Below are 22,413 nucleotides of genomic sequence, written 5' to 3' on the forward strand. Positions count from 1 at the left end.
GAATAAATGCATCAGGAGCTGAGGTTCCACAGTGGCTTCGCTTCGTATGGTAAAAAAACCCCACAAAAACCCTTCGCGGGCCTTAAAATATGCTTCTGTTAACTCAGTTGCCTTTACCCTCTTCAATGGAAAGTAAAAAAATCCTTTTTTTCTTTCTTTCCGACATAAATAGGAACTCACTCTTGTTGGGGCACGTGGAAGGGAACCCGGAGAGAGCGGGCCACCGAGACGAGGTTCTAGAGCCCCGACGTGAAGAGCAGCTGACGTACCCCCCAAATGACACAAATAGTTAATTTCTCATGTGTCTCTGAGAAGCAAAACTGCCATTTTAAGGAGACGCAGGTCTACTTTTTAAGCACCCGTGATTCTGAGGGAGGGCAGAGCTTCAAACTCACGCCCGATTCCTAGGTCAGAGCCTCACAGCCGTGCTCCCTTTGCTGTTATCTCTCCGCGTGGACAGGTTACGAAATAAAGGCGCCTGTTCCTATCCACCAGGCTACCTTCCTCTGCCCTAAGGACTCCCAATGAGCCAGGCCAGGGGGCGCACTCCCGGGCACCACGGTTTGCGCACGCTTCTCTAGTGTCGCCTGAGTCTCACGGTTAAATACTTTCAGTTTTGAAAATGGAAGCGCAACTCCGTGCTGAGGCCCGAGTGTCCTGTCAAAGGACCAAAGGCGGAGGACGCACTCGGGCTTGGCAACCGCAGACGTTTCTTCAGGTGTGGAATTATGCGGGAAGGATTTCTGTTGTTGTTAACCGGGTGTTAGATCTTTCTTTTTTTTAACTGCTCTTCTCTGAACGAGGAGAATCAGCAAAATCAAAGTGAAACTTAGAGAATAATGGCCAAGACCTGGCTTCCCACCGCTGCCAGAGACGGCGGGGTAGGCGGTGAGGGGGTCGCCCCAGCAGCCGTTCAGTTCCAAAGGTACAGAGGGTTAGTTCTGACACGATTACTAACTCACCAGAAGAAAGTGAAGCAACACGGAAAAAATTAGCGTGGGACGAGCACAAACACTTACACGCCACCACACAGACCGTCTGAGCCGAGCACGGAAGGCAACAGACTTTCAGCATTGCCTAAGTCAGGGTTCAAACAACATCTAGTGTTAGTGGCCTCTTATGAATATCTCAACTGTTCAATTTAAACAGAGGTGAAGAGATAGGAAAAACGATATGATGAGTTTGCCCAAGTTCAAATATTACCCCCAAAACCCGTATTTTATTCAAGAAACAGAAAAGGTCATTTGGTGCCATGCTTTTATTCAAATGAAAGGGGAGAAACTACACGGTACCAGGAAGTAGCAAATAGGACAGTCCTTTACAGCACAGCATCGTAAAAAACCTGTAAGCGATGCTCCGGGGCGCACGGTAGGCACACCAGACACTGCACCGCCCGAAGTGCCCATGAAACCACATTAAAAAGCTGAATTCGGCTTTAAAAACAGCCAAATAAAAACGGTTAACAGTCGTTCGAAAGCAAAAGGGAAAAGCCGAGAGGAATGAAAAGCTTTCCAAGGCTGTGTCACGTGGCAGAATCTGACAGGCCGCACTGGTAACCGTTACGGGTCTGTTTGGCAAACGTAACTGAATAATTGTCCTAATAACGTGACCCTCCAATGATGAGAAGCACCAGTGTGTTTCAATAAGGTGGACGGATATCTCCAGACTTTATGAAGTAGCGTAATTTTCATGTGTATAATTTTCAAAACATAATTTAAAAAAGATCTGCAGACTTAAATAGATCCATATTCTTTCCGCATGAAGAAAGCAAAACATACTGAGAGCGAGGAACTTCTGTGGCAACATTCACATTCTACCTTTAGACACTGTGGACATTGCTGGACACACACAAATTTGAGAATAAAGGGTGGTCCTGTCCGGTTTTACATAGTCAGTTCCTCCATTGTCTGGCAGCCAATTAAAAAAAATTTAATGGCCAAGTAATGTCACCAAGAAGATTGCTTTGATAAAGGAAATTTAATTGATTGAAAAGAACAAATTTAGTAATGTAGAACGCTTATTAATTCTCCTTTTGTCTCTATTATTTACCACATTTTGATTAGATTCACTTACTTGTTTTTTTTTTTAAAACTAGTCAATCTAAACATGTATTTGACAATCATTTCCTTCTCATTGTGATAGAAACGGTTGTCTGAAAGGTAACATGTGCAGTCCCCCAGTTTAAATCTCCATATATTATATACACAGTATGTATACACTTAAAATATAAGAGTTACATATATCCTGGTCTCTTACATGCAAACAGTAGATCACAAATAGTTCTGAGCTACACATATATCTTGCACAGGTACTGGAAAAAAAATCTGTGAATTTTTTTTTTTTACAGTTTTAACAAATATACATAAATATAAGGACATAAATTACAGTAAAATATTGACAGCATTTGAGAAAATGTTGACAACCCAGATGCACTGATGCCTAAAGGCCTTATAATAATAGAAAAGTACAGTTCAGGGACATCTCATTCCTACTCTTTTTAAAAAATAAGTAAATACATCATATGAGATATTAGTTATTTCTCTAAACAACTCAGTTAGAGAAATGTATAGATTTTAGTCTCTACTTCCCGTGAAAGAAAACAGACTACACATCTCATATATGCTACAATACTGTCTTTCCCTCTAAGTTTACACGGTTGTCACAACACTGAAACATAACAGGGTCACAGAATCATTCAAGTCTTTTCCTGAGAATGAAGTTTTTCCCCAACTAACCCTCTGGTATACACTGTTAAAGGAACAAAGACCACATAGAGAAGATTTCAAGTGTGTACTTAATCTAAGCTGAACCACTTGAAAAGGATAAAGAAGAAGAAAAACTCAACGTAAGCAAAAGAATGTGAAGCTATTTTAAAATTAAAACGTAGCCCTTTGTACATGTTTAAAAATTCTAAATATAATTTTTTATATCAGTTATAAATATAATGTAAAGACCTCTTGAGAACTCATGGCAGGAAGTCTTACATCCTCTGATTCCGAGACTATTCTCCAAGTGTCCTTCACTTCCGCCAGCTTATAAAGTGACAAACTTTCAGAGAGATAGAAAGCCTTTTTGTTAAAAGAACAATCCAAATTATTCTGAGTTGGTCAGAAGTGGTGTAAAAACAGCACTGATTTAATCAGCAACTTCTTATAACATCTTCTTGGTTAAGCTCATGTGGTTTAAGTGAACCTATAGCAGCTCTTCACAACTTCTCCTCTTATTTAATAGAGAAACATTAATACTTGAGTGAATAATAAATATGGAATTGTAAATACTCAGCAGAATAATTCTTGCAAATGCTCTAACACCATTAAAACATGAGGGTTGCTGTAAAACTAAACACTAGTGTTTCTCTCGGCATCCTAAGGAAGATGCAAGTTACCTCTGAAGGCCTATTACCTACTCGCATGATCTCCACGTGAAACAAAATACAAAGGTATCTTGGGACAAACCCCCAGCAGAGAAAAACAGCAAAATAAACCATCTGAAGACAGGCATGTACGTTAAAAAGTTCTTTAAAAAAAAGCAACAAACAAAACACACAATTCGTAATCTTAGCCGTATTTCAACTAGTGTCCATATGAGAACTCAGTGCTTTGATGTATCGAATACCGAGCAGGTGAACCTCCACCTGTGAGCTGGACAGCGCGTCACCGCCTGGCCTATCACCCGTGTGGGTCCTCCTGCACTCCAAACACTGCGGTCTACATTCCAGTTGTCATGACAACAGAGCTGGATGTCCAGTTTCAATTAATAAAAGTCTGTTGGCAATTAGAAAGGTTTTCTATAGGCAGGAAAGATGAAGTGCAAATTTAGCATGAATGTTCTGAAGCGAGTACTTCCCGGTTCCTATGCTTTAGTGGGCAAAAGTTTCTTGGGCGTCACTGGTCTCTTGGTCTGCCATAAATGGCTGTGAATGGTAATGGCATCAACACTGGCAGATAAAGTTTTAGCGGGGATGTGGCTGAACTGTTTCCTGTCAGAATTATATTTGTAAAGGCCCTCGATCATCTTTTTAGTGATAGATTTAGGGCCTATCCCAGTCAGCTTATTAATCTCTTCAGTCTCTGGGCAGTAAGTGTACAAAGACCTGAACTGGCAGCCTGAATCCCGGAACAAGATTAGGAAGTTGTTGGCATCTGACTTCTCCATTTCCTTTAGGATAAGAAACAAAAATAAAAGCCCTTAAACATTTTGCCGAATATAATTTATATAACTGTGTTACATTTCTTGGCCAGTTTTTATGACACGTAATTTAAGATATAAGTTCTTAGTAGCCAAAATGAGGCATGCAATCCACGTCCAGCACACGGGGTTGAGATGAGTGCAGAGACCTTACCGCTGAGGTCCTGTTGGCTGTGCCGGAATTGTAATCCCGGAGGGACTTAAAAGGGCTGCAGGGTCTGCTAACTCTCGGTCTCAGTCAAACTGTCTCTACCACTAACAACCAGGCACTGGCGATCTCCTTCGCAACAGAGCTTCATTTTAAAAAAGGCAGATCACGTTATCTGCATTTATGAAACGTGAATGAGCGACTCTGGGCAAGAAAATAATTTATAATTTTATATTATCATCTTAAGTCTATGCCTAGTCTTTAATAAAATCTGCGGTCTTCCAGAATCCCGTTTGAAAGTAAACTCAGTCTAACAATGAGAACATAGTTAACAGATCTTTCATATGCTGTTGAAATTCTAGGAGTCCCCTGAAGAGAATTTCCTCCTGAACTGAAAGAGAAGACTCCTTCAGTTTTACAATGTTGCCAAATCTAATTTTCGTGCAAACATGCTTACCTCCAGTATCTTTTTCTTCTGACCTTCATTTACTTTTCCAGCCAAACAGCAATGAGCTAAAGCATTTTGTATTATGTGCTTATTGGATTTTGCACTGGGTTCTTTGAAGAGCTTTGGTCCTGTGGCAGAATTTAATAACAGTAATAAAACAAAAACAGCATTCCTACGTCAGAAATACGACTGTGTTTAAACAACGCGACTGTCCCTACACCGATTAAACTCTGTAATGGAAAACCACATTCTGTGCCGGAGGGCCTCTGGCTGCTCTGCAGCGGTCAGAGCAGGTCAGAGCACTGTTGCATCCGCAGGGACACCCCTGGGGGCCTTCGCGGGCCTTGCTGTGATCGTCGCACTGCCCGTTTCCCCTCTTTCTCGGGTTTGGTAAGGTGATTGGTGAGCTTAACGCACAATGGGACCGCAAGTAACTTTAGCTTTTAAAAGACAAGAAAAAGCTTCATCTTTTTCTTCTTCCGCACCTCTGGGGTTTTTTCTTAGCATTTTTTTTTCACAACGGTGTCTGTAAAGCACAGAAACCCTTTTTGCCACTTTGCTGGGACATTCGCGCTCGTGAAGGGCCGTGTGTTGGCAGGCTCCCTCCCCCTCACACTAACTCAGCTCTGCCCCAAAAGGCCCTCGGTAGTGTGCCGAGAAACTGGTTCTTTGGGAAAGAAAAAACATGAGCCCTGACCTTTACCTATTTCTAGAGTAAACTACTCCTACCGTGGCTGACTCAGGGCCAGCAATTGTTCTGCAGCCGCATAATTCCTGGAATTTTACAGTCAGCCCGTGAGCTGGTCTGAGCTGGTCAGGTGCGTGCCGCAGGCCTGCAGCTCTGGGCTCCCAGCGGTGCTGCAACACGGCCATTAAGCTGGCCTTGAAGGCTGACACGCTGCTGAACGGGGCTGTCGTAGAAGCCATAGAACAGGGAGGGAAAGCTCACACCAAGTCAGCCAGCTTTGCCTCCCTGGGCCTTTGGGGGCCACTTCCAGGGCCACACGGATGCAGGCGGGACGCGGGCGGTCTCTGCTCCTCCGCACTTCTCCTGTCCTCCCACCGACCTCTCCAGGGCGCTCACATTTCCTCTCCTGCTTCTTTTCTTTAGTTCTTACCTACTTTCCATTCCATGAGCTTTTCCTTCAATAACACCTCTGCAAACAGAGGCTGGAGGCGGGCCTGACGGGGGCGTGCAAGGCTGGGTGCCCTCCTAGACCCAATGCATTCCCATGTCTTCTAGAGCCGCTCAACATTTTTTCAAGACGCACTGTTCCAGATACTGAAATCCCAGCGTTAGAGCAGGGGCTTGGTGGACTCTAGCTGTTCCCAGTACTCAGGACCGATGCACTGCTGAGGGACCCTCTCTAAAACTTCTTCAAACCCAAACCACAACACAGAAACGGCCTGCATTTTTAAGGGACAAGTAGAGGAACGAGGTGTTAAGTGGTGCTACTACCTTTTAGAAACTTACCTTAATTCTTCTGGGACAAACCATATCACTGAAACCGACTTACCTGAAAGTGACCACCTGCGTTCACTGTTTCGGATCAGTCTTCCGTGTTTAGACCGAGAGGCAAGTCGGTGAACCTTTCTTAGCACAGCCTGCGGTTAGTCTCAGCCCCATGTTAAACTGTTTCCCTAAAAATGCACAGGCACTGACCTGTGTACTCTGTTCCAGAAGCCACAGAAGAAGTGGTCGAAGCGTTCTCCCAGTCCTTCTCGCCATTTCTACTGCCACAACGGCTTGGGGACAAGAAGCCTTCTACAGACTCTGATCTAAATAATAAATAACATTTTAATGCCTCAGATAGAGAAAAACATTTGGGGTTCAGAAGGGTATACATGAGCACCAAACACACTCAACCCAGAGGCTTTTAAACAAGAGGACGGTGATAACTTCGTCTCATTCACAGCTATACATCCAAGTCCTGAGAACTCAGCAGGCACTCCCTAAGTGTCTGCTGAATGACAGAATGAATGGTTTGTCCACATGACAATCGGCAATTAACGCAGTGGGGTGGTAATACAAAGATCAGAGCTCAGAGCTGATGACTGTCCCTAGAAACGCTCTTTTCTGTATATGGGTGTTATAGTATAAAATAATGAAATACTGATTTTTAGCTTCTAAGGTGCATATATCCTAGAGAAAGAAAGAGACAGCGTACAAAAGAGATCTTTCCTAAGTCACGAGCAGTAATTCCTTACTTTGGAATTATTCTAAAGGGGAAGAAAACTAGAGGCCGGCACTATACCGATGAGGTACTTTCTGTTTTTACCATGATTATATCACAATCGTAGTGGCAACGACTGATGTACAATTACGGTTAATGTCTTATTGGTGTCATAATTCTGCAGGATAAAAAACTGAAAGATGAACAGACCTCTTTACATATAAATTTCTTTTAACAGAAACCCAAACTCTCCTAGCGAGCAACACTTATAAACATTTGTGACTATGGTCCGTTCACTGGGAAATACAAAGTAACGTTTTCTATGAAAACGCTTACGCTGCAACTTACCTCGGGGTCCTCCTGCCTGAATGCACACTCTCGCTGTCGCCTGTGTTCAGTGACGCCAAAGAAAGGCTAGAGACTGAAAAGACACGATAAATTTGTGATCCTGAATAAAAACAAGATTAGAAATTCAAAAGGAACAACTGGAAAAGAGTCTGCCCATTAGGCAACACCAGCATATGAAAACGGAGCTCACGCAGTTTCTTTTCCTTTTTAGATGCATAATATGCTTGCATGCATGTACGCACAATTTATTCAAAATGAGCAAGGAACTACTTTTGAGAAATAATGAAATAAGTGAGGAATTAAGAGGTACAAACTTCCAGCTGGAAGATAAATGAGTCACGGGGATGAAATGTACAGGGTGGGGAACATAGTCAATACCTGCGTAATATCTTTGTACAGTGACAGGTGGTAACTAGACTAACCCTGGTGATCATTTTGAAACGTATGGAAACATCAAATGAATCACTATGTTGTGTAACAGGAACTAACACAGTGTTGTAGGTCAATTATACTTCAACAAACAAACCAACTCATAGATAAAGAGATCAGATTTGTGGTTACCAGAGGTGGGGGGAGGGAGGGGGAACTGGAAGAAGGTGGTGGAAAGGTACAACTTCCAGTTACAAGACAAACAGTCCTGGGGATGTGATGTACAGCAAGACGATTACGGTTTATAATTTATCTAACACTGCTGTGTGATATATGACACGAAAACTGCTAAGAGTAAATCCTAGGAGTTCTCATCACAAGGAACAAACATGTCTTTCTTTTCCTTTAATGTTGTATCTATACGAGATCAGATGATGGATGTTCAGTAAATTTACTGTGGTCATCATTTCATGATGTATGTAAGTCAGATCATTATACTGTACATCTTAAACTTATACAGTGCTGTATGCTAATTATATCTCAATAAGGCTGGAAGGAAAAAAAAAAGAAATAATGACAAAATTAATTGCTGTTAGGATTTATTCCAGAAACAACGTGGTAATATGAGATATAATACAGTGATTATAAGGAAGAAGTTAACAATAAGAAAAATTAACAAAGAAATCAACAAGAAGAATAAAATATATTTAGGAGTATCTAATTACCAGGTAGAAAATTAATTTATTAATTTCAGCTAATACCGCGTATCAAAAATTTTCACTGACTAGAAAAGGTAGAGTTCTCTTTATTTTTTGAACTGAAGTATAGTTAATTTACAATGTTGTGTTAGTTTCTGGTGTATAGCAAAGTGATTCACTTATATATTATATATATATATATATATATATACACACACACATTCTTTTTCAGATTCTTTTCCATTATAAGTCTATTACAAGATACTGAATATAGTTCCCTGTGCTGTACAGTAGGTCCTTGTTGGTTCTCTATTTTATATATAGTAGTGTGTACCTGTTAATCCCAAACTCCTACTTTATCTCACCCACCCCGTCCCTTTTCCCCTTTGGTAACCATAAGTTTGTTTTCTATGTCTGTGAGCATTAGAGGTCTCTTTAAACAGTCAATGTTATGTTATTTTCCTTCAGTTTTAGAATTACTCTAGGAATTCTCTAAAATTTTCCATGGCATTTAGGTTTAATAAAGTAAACATTAAAAAAATAAGAATATGCATGTTGAATTTAGAAAAAAATATTATCTCAACTCCAGAAATTATAAATTTGGATTTTTGACCATTTATATCTTAAAGGAGGGACTCATGAACTCCTGATCTTATATTGCTGGTTATACTGACATGTTCTGTACACATTCCTGGCACACAATGCTTATCCTTCAATTTACCAGTACAGAAAGGGCAGTTAATGATCCAGGGAGCTGACGTCTGCGGGCGAGCTCCCTGCCAGGTTAGTGTTTAAGCTGGATGTTCAGCCCCTGCGTTTGCTCTGTTGGCCATATGCATGCACACATAATACACTCAAGTCACCGGAAGCATCCTCTGCTCGTTCTGGTTCTGCACACAGGGAGTGTGCAGTTCAGCCCCGAGCACCCCCTGCCAGCGTGACTGCCCGGGCTGCTGTGGCTATGAACAGACTCCTCACAATGCACGTGTTACCTGGAGGACCTTTTATGGGTGTTTTGGGGGATTCAATGTGGTCTCTGTGGATAGACTTCGGCCGCTGCTTTTTCTGCTTTGCTCCCTGAGGCCGAGGTTTGATGACCGTGTCCATGTCTTCCATGAGCTTCAGCTGCTTGCGCCTCAGGTACTCCTGCCGGATGAACTCCCGGCGGGCTCGCTCATCCTCCTTCTTCTGACGTTCTTCCTCGGTTTTACGCCTAGGAAACAAGCGGGTACATTTCTTTGTGCACAACACTGTCAGGTGTGCGCTTACGTGAGAAGGAAGAATGATTCAGCCCCTGGGAAACTGGTTCATTTAAAATGTACTTGAGGGCTTCCCTGGTGGCGCAGTGGTTGAGAGTCCGCCTGCCGATGCAGGGGACGCGGGTTCGTGCCCCGGTCTGGGAAGATCCCACATGCCGCAGAGCGGCTAGGCCCGTGAGCCATGGCCGCTCGGCCTGCGCGTCCGGAGCCTGTGCTCCGCAACGGGAGAGGCCACGACAGTGAGAGGCCCGCGTACCGCGGAAAAAAAAAAAAAAAATGTACTTGAGATCATTTAGGTCACTTAAATATACCATTAATAAGTAAGTACTTAAAAAATGCGTGTGTGTGTGTGTGTGTGGAAAATTACTTTCAATTAATGTTTCTGGAGAACTTTAAGATGCCTCAAACTCAGGATAAAAACATGCAACCAAGTAACACTTTGGGAAAATCACTTCTAAAAAGCACCCCAAATCAGCGTCGTCTCTATATTCTGCAAAGGTCCCTAAACACCGTTAACAAGAGTCAGGGGGACACCACCTCCCACGGACCCCGCGCAGCGGCCCCCACCTGGTCTCCTCTTTCTTGTGCTCCATCTCAGCTTCCAGCTGTTGCTTCCGCAGCTGGGTCTCTTTCTCCCTTCTTAATCGTTTCTCCAACAAAGCTGCCCGTTTCATGGCCATATCATTTTCTGCTTTTTGATCATCCTAAGAGTGAATGTCATTGAGAAAGAGGAAACATCTGAGGCACCAATATCCTCATGTTCAATGCTTGTGGCCACATGGAGGGGTCACTCTTAATAACTGAAAATCCAAACTGTCTAGTGAAGCTCACTCCAACCGCACCATAGATGGACATGTTCCAAAATTATGAGAAGAGAAATGAATTAAAGTGGTAATACTTTTATCAAGTAACAGAGGACACAAACTTCTTTGATTACATGTTTTCAAAACTTAGGAAGTTAGCAAAGAACAACATAAAAAGGAAAACAAAAGACAAAGTTTTTGGGGCCCTGATAAATAACTGATAGAGTGGAGAGTTTCCCCACAATTTTTAAAACTGCATTTAAATTGTATTTAAATACATGCTTAATATAGAAAACTCAAGTAAAAGCATCAAAAAAATTAGCTACCCAAAGCTGTATCACATAAATGAAGCTATTGCTGCATGATTTTCTTTAAAAAGTTGAGGTCCTGACAGTTTGTTTGCTGGGTTCTGAACTATACCACAGGTTTTTCCTTTGAAGAGAAGACGAGCATACTTATACTCCTAACCCCAGAGCTAGTTCATGACCTGTAGGTGTCCTGAGCCTGCCCCAGCTTCTACCTGAACGCTCAGGGAGCTCAGAAGTCAGGAAAGTAACCAGCTGTAGAAGTGGTTCCCTGTTGTAACGATGCCTTGCTTATTAATTCAACAAGTGTTTCCTGCGTGTCTAATACATTCACAACATAGTGTCAGACATTACAGATACTAAAATATGAAAAAGATAGGGCACCTTAGGTTAAGGAGCTTCTAGATCCCACGGGGAAGAGGTACAAACAAGGTGCTTTGCACAGAAACCCAGAGAGAGATGAACTCTGAATGGAGAAAGTCAGAAGATACCATTCAAACAGTCAGTCCAAACATTCACACGTCTGTGTCAAACAAACTACACACACTGCAATACGCCAGGCACTTTACTATGCTCTGGGGATAAGGAGATGCAGTGTCTCTAGGAGTTCACAGTCTAAGAGAAATCGTAACAGAAGCAAATCACAAGGTAGTTGGAAATTCTGGGTCAGCAGCATTACTATGAGGATGTTTAGGATACAAGAGACCCAGAGGAGAACATATTCACATCTACCCAAGGAATCATGAAAGGCTGCAGCAAACAGATGAGGCCTGAAGTTAGTCTTACAAAACATCCCAGAGTTATGGGGGGAGAGGGTGGACCAACAGGCTTGGATCAGTCTGTGAAAGGCCCCTGAATACATGCTGAGGGGTTTAAGTTTATCCAACAGGCAACTCTAAGAGACTCTGTCGAGTTATGCTACCAAGTGGCAGTGTGACGAATGGAACCATGACAGAGGCAGGGAGCCCCGTGAATGAGCTATGACCACGGTCCAAGGGGGGAGTACTGGGCAGTGAAAACTGAAGTGAGGAAACGAGGGTAGAGATGGACTGTACGTTTTACACCCAAGGATGCCCCTCTGTTCTCCTTTCTCTGCAGGAGCAGAGGTAGCAAGGTCTCTAAAATTAAACACATCTATTACTGTCTACAGTAGCAGCCTATTAAAAAAAAAATAGTAGTTCTACACGGTTAAGAGACAAAACACAACCCACATTCAAATTTCTAAACATTAAAAAGGGCCGAGAGGGCCACCTCTCTATGACCAACTTCAAAGTAAGTTACCAGGTTCCAATATTTAATGATCCTAAGTAAAACTAGCAATTGTAACCACTTCAGTATTCGCGGGTTTTGACCCCAATAGGACTGCTGTACGTTTCACTTAAAACCCGAAATTATAAACTGTTGCCACTGAGTGCTGTCTTTCTATCTATATTCCCAATTGTGGAGCTATTCAGGATCACAAACTATTTACTTTAGTCCCTTAACTAAAAAGAGAAACATGAGTAGCACACATATACATGTTTCTGATTATAAAGAACCCTATATTATTCCCTATAGGGAATTTGGAAAAATGTAAAGATGAAAAAAGGGATGACAGGAGAGACATTTTTAAATAATATTAGGCTTTTCTGGTTCTAATATCTATGATAAATTTCAAGATCTTACCATCACGAGGTGATACTGCTCAGTATTTGTGTTAGTTGGCTGTAGTACTGTTTAAACACATGTCACACCCAACACCGACCCTGAGATTAGGGGTCATATGCTACACCTTCGCCAATGCTTCTAGAGAAGCTATTTCAATGACAACTGCTCCAATTATATACTTTTAAATGTTTCACCTTGCACGAGTCTGTCTGGTCAGTTTTCAAAAGATTTTTTAGAAAACAATACATACAAGGGAAGATGGTCAGTATTAAGAAAATAAACTAAAACAGACTTACATGCAATGCCAAGTTATGAGCTTTTTACAAAGTGGCCACTGCACGTCTTTTGGAAGAGTGTGAATCACTTGGTTTTCAAAAGGCTTTGGTGAAAGCGAGAGAGTCAGAGGGACAAAAACAGCACGTCTGAACATGTACCACGATGTGATGAAAGGAGGACTGTTCTAGAAACCAATGTGCCCGAACATAACTGCAGTCCGCAAGGGGCGGGCCAGAATACATTTTAGGATTAATGGCAGACCTGGAACGAGAAGGGCGGCTGCCGACGCAGCAAGCGCGCCCACTGAAAACACCCACCGGCGCAGAGGCCTGGGCCACGCGGGTTAGCGTTACCTTAAAGAAGAATCCACAGCATACTTTCTGGTCGTCATCAACTGGTTCTTTATCACTTTCTCCGTCATATTTTTCAACAGATACATCAGCCTTTTCAGGGGCTTTCAAATCTGAGAGGGAGACTTCAATCAGATTAGCACTTTTAGGAGCAGCGGGTGGGAAGGCAGGTCTGCAAGGAGGCTCTGCAGGCTGACTCACGCGGTCCTCGCTCCGGGTGGGCCACGCGGTCTCCGTGGCGGGCCGCGCCAGGCCCTCGGGAGCCGCAGGGGGCGGAGCCTGCGCCTCCTCGTCCTCCGGGATGTGCCCGTGCTGCTCCCGAAGGCCCGTGGACCCCTCCCCCTCCTCCTCCCCCTCCTCGTCCTCCGCTCCCTCCTTGCGTCCGGACTCCTTCGCTTCCGGCTCTCCGCCGCCCCCCAAGCACACGAAGGACCTGGTCTGAATGGGGACCTGACTCGGGGAGAACCTCCTGAGCCGAGGGAGGCTGTCCACAGAGCGAGGGGGCGTCAGCGTTCGGTGCAAGGGCGTGAGTTTCAATTCATTTGGCCTGGGAGTTCTCTGAGTTTTGACGGAGAAGGAGGCGCTCTTCCTGGCAGCGGGCTGCGGAGACGGGTGGGCAGGGCGGGGGGCTTCGGCCGGCGGCCGGTGGGGCTTCCCTGCGCGGGCCGGCCGGTGCGGAGAGGGCGGGGGCGGGGAGATGACCCAGGCCTGCTGCTCGCGCATGTGCATCAGCAGCTCCTGCTGCAGCGCCAGGCGCTGCATCTCCCGCTGCAGGACGAGCAGGGAGGCGTTGAGCCTCTCGATGGAGCGCGTGTGCTCCAGCAGCTCGCCGTCCTGCGGCGGCTCCTCCGCGGGGCAGGCCGGGCTCCACGGCCCCTCGGGGTCGCCGGGCGCACTCGGGGACGGCGGCCACCTGCCCACGGGGCTCTCCGTGCCCTCCTTGGGGTCCGCCGGGGACCCGCTCCTCGGCCCGTTCGCCTTCTGTGGCTCCTTCTCCGGCGGCCGCTCCGCGTACACTTTCCCGTCTTCCGCGCCAGCCGCCTCCTCCCGGGGCGGGGAGGGGCCGTCCCCTTTCCTTTTCACCACGGTGAGAAAGGCCGTCCGCCCCATCTTCTGCCTCTGCTTGGTGAACGCGGCCTCCATCTTCTTCTTCTGGGCCTCGATGGCCCGCCGTTTCTCCTCCAGCTTCATCCTGAGATGCACCACCTCGGAGGCCAGCAGCTGCGTGGTGTCCCGGCCGTGCGGAAGGCCCGTGTCCTCTGGGGTCTGTGCCCAGGCCACCACGTGAGGGATGTTGAGCTCCGAGCCCTCCGGCGTGGTCTTCTGAGAACTGCTGCCGCTGCTTTTTCCGTCGGTGTGATTCAGCTTCCTGAACTTCTGTTCGGCAAAGCTGGTCATCTTCACGCCGGAACTGGAGGAGGCGCTGCTACCGGGCTGGGACTTGGTGCTGACGGTGCTGGGACAGGGACTCAAGGCCTCTCTGGGGTTGTAGTCCTGGAGGAATTTGGATGTGTCGTCCACGTCAGAGTCCAGACTCACGGTGTAGTCTCTCAGGGAAGAGTCTTCATCCATAGTTTCCGGAATGTCCTCTGAAGGGACGTGGATCCCCGTGTCCACCTCCGTGTTGTCAGTGACGGGGCTCGAGGCGCCTTTCGTGTCCGCCATGCTCTCGGGACTGGACTGGCTGCGCGGGACGCTGCAGTTCAGGACGCCCACGTCCTGGCTGTGGAGGAAGAAGCCGTTGGCAAGCTGGTCCGGCCGAGGGGTGTGGGCAGGCTGCTCGGTGTCGTGGATTATCTGTAACGCTTCCTCGATGCTGGGGGTCCCGACCTGACTGCCGAACTCATCGAGGAGCACCCTGCTCTGCAGAGCTCCATTCGGAAGCCTGTGAGCCATGCTCTGCTTAGAACCTACTTCGTTTGTGTTTAGGGGCACGTAGGCCGTCAGGTGGCCGTGAGAGCCCACCTGAAGTTCTTCTTCAATGCTTCCTGCTCCCTCCTCCCCATTTACGGGCTTGAAGGACAGATTCTTCCTAATGTTCTTGGATACACGACTGTTGTTCAGAGTAAGTCCTTCATTACTAATAGAACGAGTGATTCCTTGGTTTGGAGTGGATCTCTGTATACTACTTTCTTTATCGAAAGAAATATCAAATGAAACGCCATGCACTGATGATCTAAAAAAAAATTGAAGAGAAAATCTTTAAATAATCCCAGAAAGGAAACAATCTGATATCACTGAACAGCAACAGTTATTTGAAATTATGCTTCCTTTCTTTCCCATTTCTCATAATCACATTGTCCTCAAGGCGAGGGTAAGGCTGTCGGGCCACCCGTCACATTTGGCCCCTGTGGTCACTCTATCATCGGCCCACGTTGCCCTTTTCAAATGCAGGTACTAATTAAATTGCAATCTGGCTAACAAGGGGGTGGGGGCGGGGGATGAGCAGTTCTTGAGAACGTGAGTACACTAAAAATAAGTCTCTGTGTACCTTTTCTCCTTGGGCCATGTCCCTATGAAGCCGTCAACATAGGACATAGATGAAGACCTTCTTATTCCTCCTTCAAATGCATAAAAGTAAAAGTCATTGAAATCATGTAAAAAAAATTTAACTTACAATAATTTAACAGATTTCACATAAGGTAAGTACATGTGGAGAAATAAAGATCATTTTGTTAAAAGCAAGCATAGAGAAGCAGCCCTTTTAGTGTGTCATATGTAACACTTTTTAGAAAAAAGAACTGGATACTTTTATTTACATTTATTCTCAATCATTTTCTAGTTAACCACTTAAATGGCATTTTCCTAGGCTTTTTCAAATACATTACCTGAGGCTGAAGGATGAGCTTGGGGACGTCTAGAAGGCAAATGAGGACGACAGTGTGTAAGCGCAGCTCCTTCCCCACTGCAACGTAAAATACACGTCAATCAAATGTCATAAAGTGTCTAGCTCTTGCATATAAATTTTAGATACAACAGCTGAAGTCGGAAACAACACTGTCACTTCCGACTCTCCATCCTAAGTGAAAAAAAAAATAATAAGGAAACATAATATAGTGTTTAAACCAAAGGATGGCGGCGATTATATGTATCTCTATGTATTTTATGTCTTTTAGCCCAAGAGCTTGAAACACTACTTTCACGTACAGCTCAATGTCCTTATGAGACAAGATACGGCACCTTATTTTCATTTTACAAATAGAAAGACTGAGAATTAAAGAAAGCAAAGTCGTCAACTTGCAGTATTCTGGTCGAATCTCAATCTCTAAAAGTACAGGAATGATGAATCCCTGTGAAAGAGCCTGGCACCCCCTGCTCGCGGGCAGTCTGCACGTCTTTAACACTTACATTTCTTCTGATTTAACTCCACCCTGTTCCAGTTAATGCAGCGGATCACACAGTCTACTTCTCAGTTTCTGACGACATTTGGCCACAATTTAGTTTTTCTTTTTCTGCGTTTTCAGTCCACCACGGCCTACCTCGTAGCAGGTGAAACTAAGCATCCCGACCCCAATGGGCTGAGACTAAGCTGGGAGCAGGACGCCGTGACCTCTGCAGCTCTCTGCGACCACACTACCTCTCGGCTAATGCAAACTGCGAAGGTGGACAAGCAGCTAAAGGATACAAAGGTAAGCCACAATGCTGCATTCTTATTATTTAATGAAAGCTTAATTCACGAGCTTTCCAGAAGCAACAACGCCCGGAGCACGTGCACACCTTCGCTGTCGCTTAGCTCCCACAGCCCCTGCCCCTGCCCCGCACATCAGCTTCCTCTCACTGGCGTCCCGGGTCGTTGCCTGGGAAACCCGGGGAGAGGACCCCACGCTGCTCCCTGTCTCGTCCGTCTCTCTCATCCCCGCTCCAGTAGCCTTTCTGCAACCTCTACCCTTCCTACATCTACAACAGGAGCATAATCCTGAAGAGATGCAAGTTCAGTTATTAAAATAGGTTCACTCTTTTCTTCTTCCCCAAGTAATGGCTAAACTGTGGTACCTTCCTACAGTTGCCTTACTTCACGCCTGCACAGAGGATTTTGATGTGGGGTGATTCCCGTACAGGTTAGTAGCCAAGCAGTAGCTGCTACCAATGTCTTGCTTTGCTGTCTTCTTCCTTTGGCTTTTTTTCCTCGTAAGGTCACCATTCAGGTGCGATAACATTTGTAAATGTGGCTGCATTATTCCCAGGAAGAGCAGAAATCCTTGAATCCTTCCCCAAAAGTTCTACAATGGGAGAACTACAAATGGACCATATGGAAACTCATAGAAATGAAAGGATTACACAATGACTCTTCAAGGAAAAGGATTCAGACATCCATCTGGTTATAGAAAGTTCTTCCGCTGGGAGAAAGGAAAAAGGTAGCCACTCAGATATCTGAGAGACAGAGAAGGAATGAGTCTTCCAGAGAATCTTAAGACATTTCCCAGTGTCAGAAAGGTGGAAGGTCGTCCACTCAAGTTCCTAGAAATAATAATCATGGAATAACCTAGTCTTTAACTGGAAAGTTTCAGAGGTTTTAAAGATTTAACAGTACAAGAGTTACGACCCAGAATACTGAGTGTTTTCTAAATTTTCAGGGAAGGAAATGCCACTATCCAACCGACCCAGGAAAGCACTGAGGAAGTAGCGTGTACAAAGAAGTTTCCGACGGGATAAAACAGAGACGCTCCTGGATCAGCCACATTCTAACCTAATCCCTTTGTGGTAAATCTCAGGGGTGGTTACGAAATAGAAAACTTAGTGGAAGTAAGAAAATTTATAGGAGTCAATCAGAGGGTAAGGGAAGGAAAATGCCTTCTTAATCTGAAGGAAGTACTTTAGCGAGATGAGAAGTGCACAGCGCTAAGAAGCCCTGCCGAAGGCAGTAAGAGTACTGTAAGGGTTCTGTCCATGCTCGTTAGCACACAGTGGAGAGAGAGACTTCTTAGATGTGAGGAGGGGGTGACAACTTCAGTACAAGTTCATATTTCATGCAGAAAGATTCAATTTCTTACTCATAATTTTTAAAATATATTTTTAATAGATCTGCTTGAATTTCTAAAAAAAAAAAAAAATCCCAAAATACATCCATTTTAAACTTAAAATAAAAATCAGGTAAGTTAGGGAGCCCAAAGTCAATACACATTTTAGGTTCTAGTAAATATGCATTAAAAGTGCTTATAGGATCTGCTGAAAGACAGTTTTAAACAAATTAATGTCTCTATCACATACTTGGGTCAGAAGTCAGGATTACCCGGCTATTAAATGTTTACTTTGCTTCCAGTTCAGTTCCTGATACTAAGAACTAAAGCATGAGATAAAGATTCAACAGGACAATAAATATTCCACTGTGCTCTATGAATAGCTACAGTAACCAGCAAACAAAACAGTAGGGAAAACTGCCTCAAAGATTAAAAAATTATTAAAAAATGGAAAATTAAAAAATTTCCCCCTGGCCTAAGAGCTACCTGTCGTTTAAGCATCATATAATCTCAATTATAAACAAGTTATGCAGCAAAAGTTTAGTTTTAGGCTGATTACTTGGACCTTCCCACCTTTCAGTGCGATTCCTAAAAGCCTATTTATGAAACGTTCATTTCAGTGTAAATTTCAATTACGGTGATGTTAAAACAGGCTTTAATAGGGTAAGTTAATTGAAACGTGCTTAGTTCAAAGTCCAACTGAAACTTTAAAAACTCTAAGGTAATAAGATTTTGATTTCCTGAGTGAATGGAATCGATGTTCTGGACTCTACCTTGGGGTGAAGTCAGAGCTGTCCAAGGCGTTTCTCTGGGCAGCAGTTAAGACAGGATCTGAGGGCAGATCGTCCACAGGTTCAGCTACAGGAAAGGAAAAAAAAACTCAGAATTACGTAGTTAGCATGTTTCCAACACTGCTTCAGGAATTATGAGCCACAAATAAATGTTTAAGTCTAACCACAATTTTCCTTATTACTTATAGAGAAATCTTAGCATATTTAATTTTCTCCTTAAATAATTTTCAAAAGGACAGATTTTCTTTAAACTGTTCTTGGAAGTGTTCTGGCTTAAAAAATCCACTTGACTGGGGCTTCCCTGGTGGCACAGCGGTTAAGAATCCGCCTCCCAATGCAGGGGACACAGGTTTCAGCCCTGGTCTGGGAAGATCCCACACACCAAGGAGCAACTAAGCCCGTGCACCACAACTACTGAGCCTGCGCTCTAGAGCCCGCAAGCCACAACTACTGAGCCCACGTGCCACAACTACTGAAGCCCACGCGCCCTAGAGCCTGTGCTCTGAAGCAAGAGAAGCCACTGCAATAAGAAGCCCACGCACCGCAAAAAAGAGTAGCCCCCGCTCACCACAACTAGAGAAAGCCCGCGCGCAGCAACAAAGACCCAACGCAGCCAAAAATAAATAAATGAATTAAAAAAAATCCACTTGATTAAGGCTAATTGGGAAAAAAAAGGCTTAATATAAGATAAATAAACGTATTTAAAACAAAAATAAACGAGTGTCTAATTTTGCTAAAAGCTTTCACAGAACTTCAGTTACACATGGTCACTTCTACATCTATGAAACAGTTGGTATTTTGGTAATCAATTAGAGACAGAATTTCATTGGTTAGTAATTAAAACCACGGGTATAGTTTATATTTTTGTAAATAACGCTCATTTATTGTTTGCTTTGGAGGCCTAATATAACAGCTGTTGAATATTTTGAATAGTGGGCTTCACAGATGAGATCACACAAAGCGACGTACATGGAAACTCCATGTTAACGGTGAAAAGCTGTACAGTATCGTTTGTGGTAACTACTGAAGACACCTGGCTTTACGCAGTGGCCTTCGGGAAGGGCCTCGGCTGCTCTCTAGGTCTGCCTCGTTACACGACAGCTCTGCCCTAAGCAGCTCGGAAGCACAACAGGTTAAACACTCATTTCCTGCATGTTTTACAGAATTTGGCCTGGGACGCAGTGGGCCAGCCGACTGAAGGCAGCTCCTTCTACTCACCAGAGTGGTATCGCCCTCCCACGTCCCTTACCCACTGCCGCCTGAGTACGCAGTTTTCCCTCCTTCTTGATCTCTTGCTCTTCTTTAATATTTTTTGAGGGAAGGGGTGGGGATGGGGAGAAATAAGGGAAAATACAAAAATGGGGCACCAAGGAAAGCAGCTAGCTAGCTGGGAGGCACAGTAATCCCACTTCGTGCTGGGCAGACCGCTGGCAGCAGGAAGAACCCAGAGTTGTGACGGGGGCAAGTTCTCTAGTGGGCCCACACTTATCACGTGGAATTGATTTTCCCCTACAGAAATTAAACTCTGGTCTTATAATGGAAGCTGATGGAAAATCTGTTCTGCTTTAGAGAAAATACAGAGAGATTTTTTTTCCTTCATTTCCAGAGATCTTTACGGTAACTTACCCCTTTATTTCTTACCAGTGTCCTTATTATGAGCAATCAATAGATCGTGGTACCGTAACAATCACAAAACCTACTAGGGTTAAGAATAAATATAACAAGCCCCTTTATGGTTTAAGGGCAAGCTCAAATTACAGATTAAAGCCAAGCCATAATTTGAGTGGCTTCTGGGCAACAATGTTAAAAACTCAGACTCTGACAGGGAACAAAAAGCTAGGGATGGGGGTAAAAGATGCAAAGAGAGGAAAGTGGGAAAACAGTTAAAGCTACAAGTTCCACAGCATAAGCCGTGGAATGCAGGGCTATTCTCGCCACCCCCTTTGCCTCCCCTACACCATGTCTGTCACGGAGAATTTAGTGGCTTTAAACGTTGAGAGAGAATTTATCAAGGCTAGACTAGGACACAGCAACAGGCTTCCCTATAAAAGAATAACCAGGTGAGGCTATCTGAACGCTCCATCCTGCTTGTTTACGGGAACATTGATCACCTCCTTGCGGACGAGCATCGCGGGGCTGGACGAAGGAGGGCTTCACGACCTCAAACCACCAGAAGAGCTCCGCCATGAACACCAGGTAGTTACTCTGTGCGAGAGGCAAGAAGTTAGGAGAGAAAGCAGGTAACGCCCGACCAGAAAGCAATGACAGGGAGTTACCTATTAAAACACAGCTCGAAATAGCATTCACCCATCAAAATCTGTGATTTTTTTTTTTTAAAGAAATGATAAAGCTTATAATCCCTAAGGCTGTGCTGTGGGTTACCTTCTCAGAAGCTTTCCATTCTCAGTTATATTTCTGTCTCCTGTATGTTTATTCCTCTCCTCAGCTGAGTGCTTCCTGCTTGGCTTTTACACGTGCTCAAACCTCTGCCACTGAATGCAGCCGAAACTGGCACGCGATCCTTCACCCTCCGGCATGCATCCACCTGGCCTGCTTCGGACTTGTGTAACACCGGCCTCTCCCAACAACCTGCTCTCAGCCCTCCTCTCCCTAATCCACTCCAGTCTGGCACTCAGGCGCCCTCGCTCTGAGCCAGCATTTGCTCAGGTCACCAATGTCTGTGTCACTAAATGAAACAGATTTTTTTCGTCTTCGTTGCCCCCAAGCCCTCAGCAGCATTCGATACCCCTGATGTCTGAAAACTGCCGCCCACACCCACCAGCTATCGAACGGCCCCCAAAGGCACAACTGCACTTGCACACGCACTTTCTGTTTCTCTCACTGTGCAAGTCGTCTTCCCCACAAGTCTGATCAGATCCCATCCTTATTTCCCTGAATGGCAGCCACCTTCCCGGTGCACAAAGCAAAGCTGGGAGTCACCGCGACACCGGCCTCTTTCTCCCCTCATACCCAGTTCACCGCCGAGCCTGCAGGTTCTGCGCCTCAACGGCCCTGGAATCCACCCACTTCTCTCCACCTGCAGCGTCACTACCCTCACTCAAACTGTTTCCGCCTCTTGGTCAGCACACGGTCATTTCTTCTTCGGCTTATGAAGCCAAACTTTTCAAAATGCAACGCCCCTTCCCCCGCTCGCCCTTGCCCTTGGGAGACTGACTACAGTTTACAAGCGGGTACCTGATGGGGTCCCTTTTCAGTTTCCCCAGCTTCATCTAATACCATATTCTCCAGGGTTCCTCATCTTACCCATCAGACTATATGGTCAAAAGGACAAAGCTGTGCTCACCACTACATCTTCAGTGTTTAAGACAGTGCCTGGTACATAATAGATGTCCAATAAATATGTACTGAATGAACATAGAAATGAATGAATAAACACATCATAAGAAAGGCCAGTCACTGGCAAAGCATCGAAATGTTGATACGGAATATCTCTGGGTAGTACGATGATTGTGATTTATAGTTTTTCTTTATACTTATCTCATAGTATACTTTCTAAAACCAAAGTATAAAATTATATCTAAAGCACTGGTGCTAGGTTCCAGCTCTTCTAGTACAGTTCACTGAAAGCTGTGTATATCTTTTGGAAAAACACTGTTTAAGTACCCCGTAATTGTCTGTTGATAGGAAATT

General features: G+C 44.6%; 1 protein-coding gene across 2 annotated transcripts in view; it reads right to left on the minus strand.

Annotated features, from left to right (window-relative positions):
• Window positions 1-1,240: 1,240 nt before the first annotated feature.
• Window positions 1,241-22,413, minus strand: part of CAMSAP2 (calmodulin regulated spectrin associated protein family member 2) — a 97,781-nt gene continuing 76,608 nt past the window's right edge. For both annotated transcript variants that reach the window (XM_030844312.3, XM_060291512.2), the window contains 11 exons: window positions 20,874-20,967; window positions 18,745-18,829; window positions 15,842-15,918; window positions 15,505-15,574; window positions 13,017-15,189; window positions 10,200-10,336; window positions 9,366-9,586; window positions 7,307-7,379; window positions 6,448-6,563; window positions 4,794-4,912; window positions 1,241-4,158 (listed from right to left, as the gene is read on the minus strand). In XM_030844312.3, coding sequence (XP_030700172.1) covers window positions 3,853-4,158; window positions 4,794-4,912; window positions 6,448-6,563; window positions 7,307-7,379; window positions 9,366-9,586; window positions 10,200-10,336; window positions 13,017-15,189; window positions 15,505-15,574; window positions 15,842-15,918; window positions 18,745-18,829; window positions 20,874-20,967 — 3,471 coding nt within the window. In that variant the 3' untranslated portion in view covers window positions 1,241-3,852. The remainder of the gene's footprint in view (window positions 4,159-4,793; window positions 4,913-6,447; window positions 6,564-7,306; window positions 7,380-9,365; window positions 9,587-10,199; window positions 10,337-13,016; window positions 15,190-15,504; window positions 15,575-15,841; window positions 15,919-18,744; window positions 18,830-20,873; window positions 20,968-22,413) is intronic.

Source organism: Globicephala melas, chromosome 1 (assembly GCF_963455315.2).
Source record: "Globicephala melas chromosome 1, mGloMel1.2, whole genome shotgun sequence".
In the NCBI taxonomy this organism is placed as follows: Eukaryota; Metazoa; Chordata; class Mammalia; order Artiodactyla; family Delphinidae; genus Globicephala; species Globicephala melas.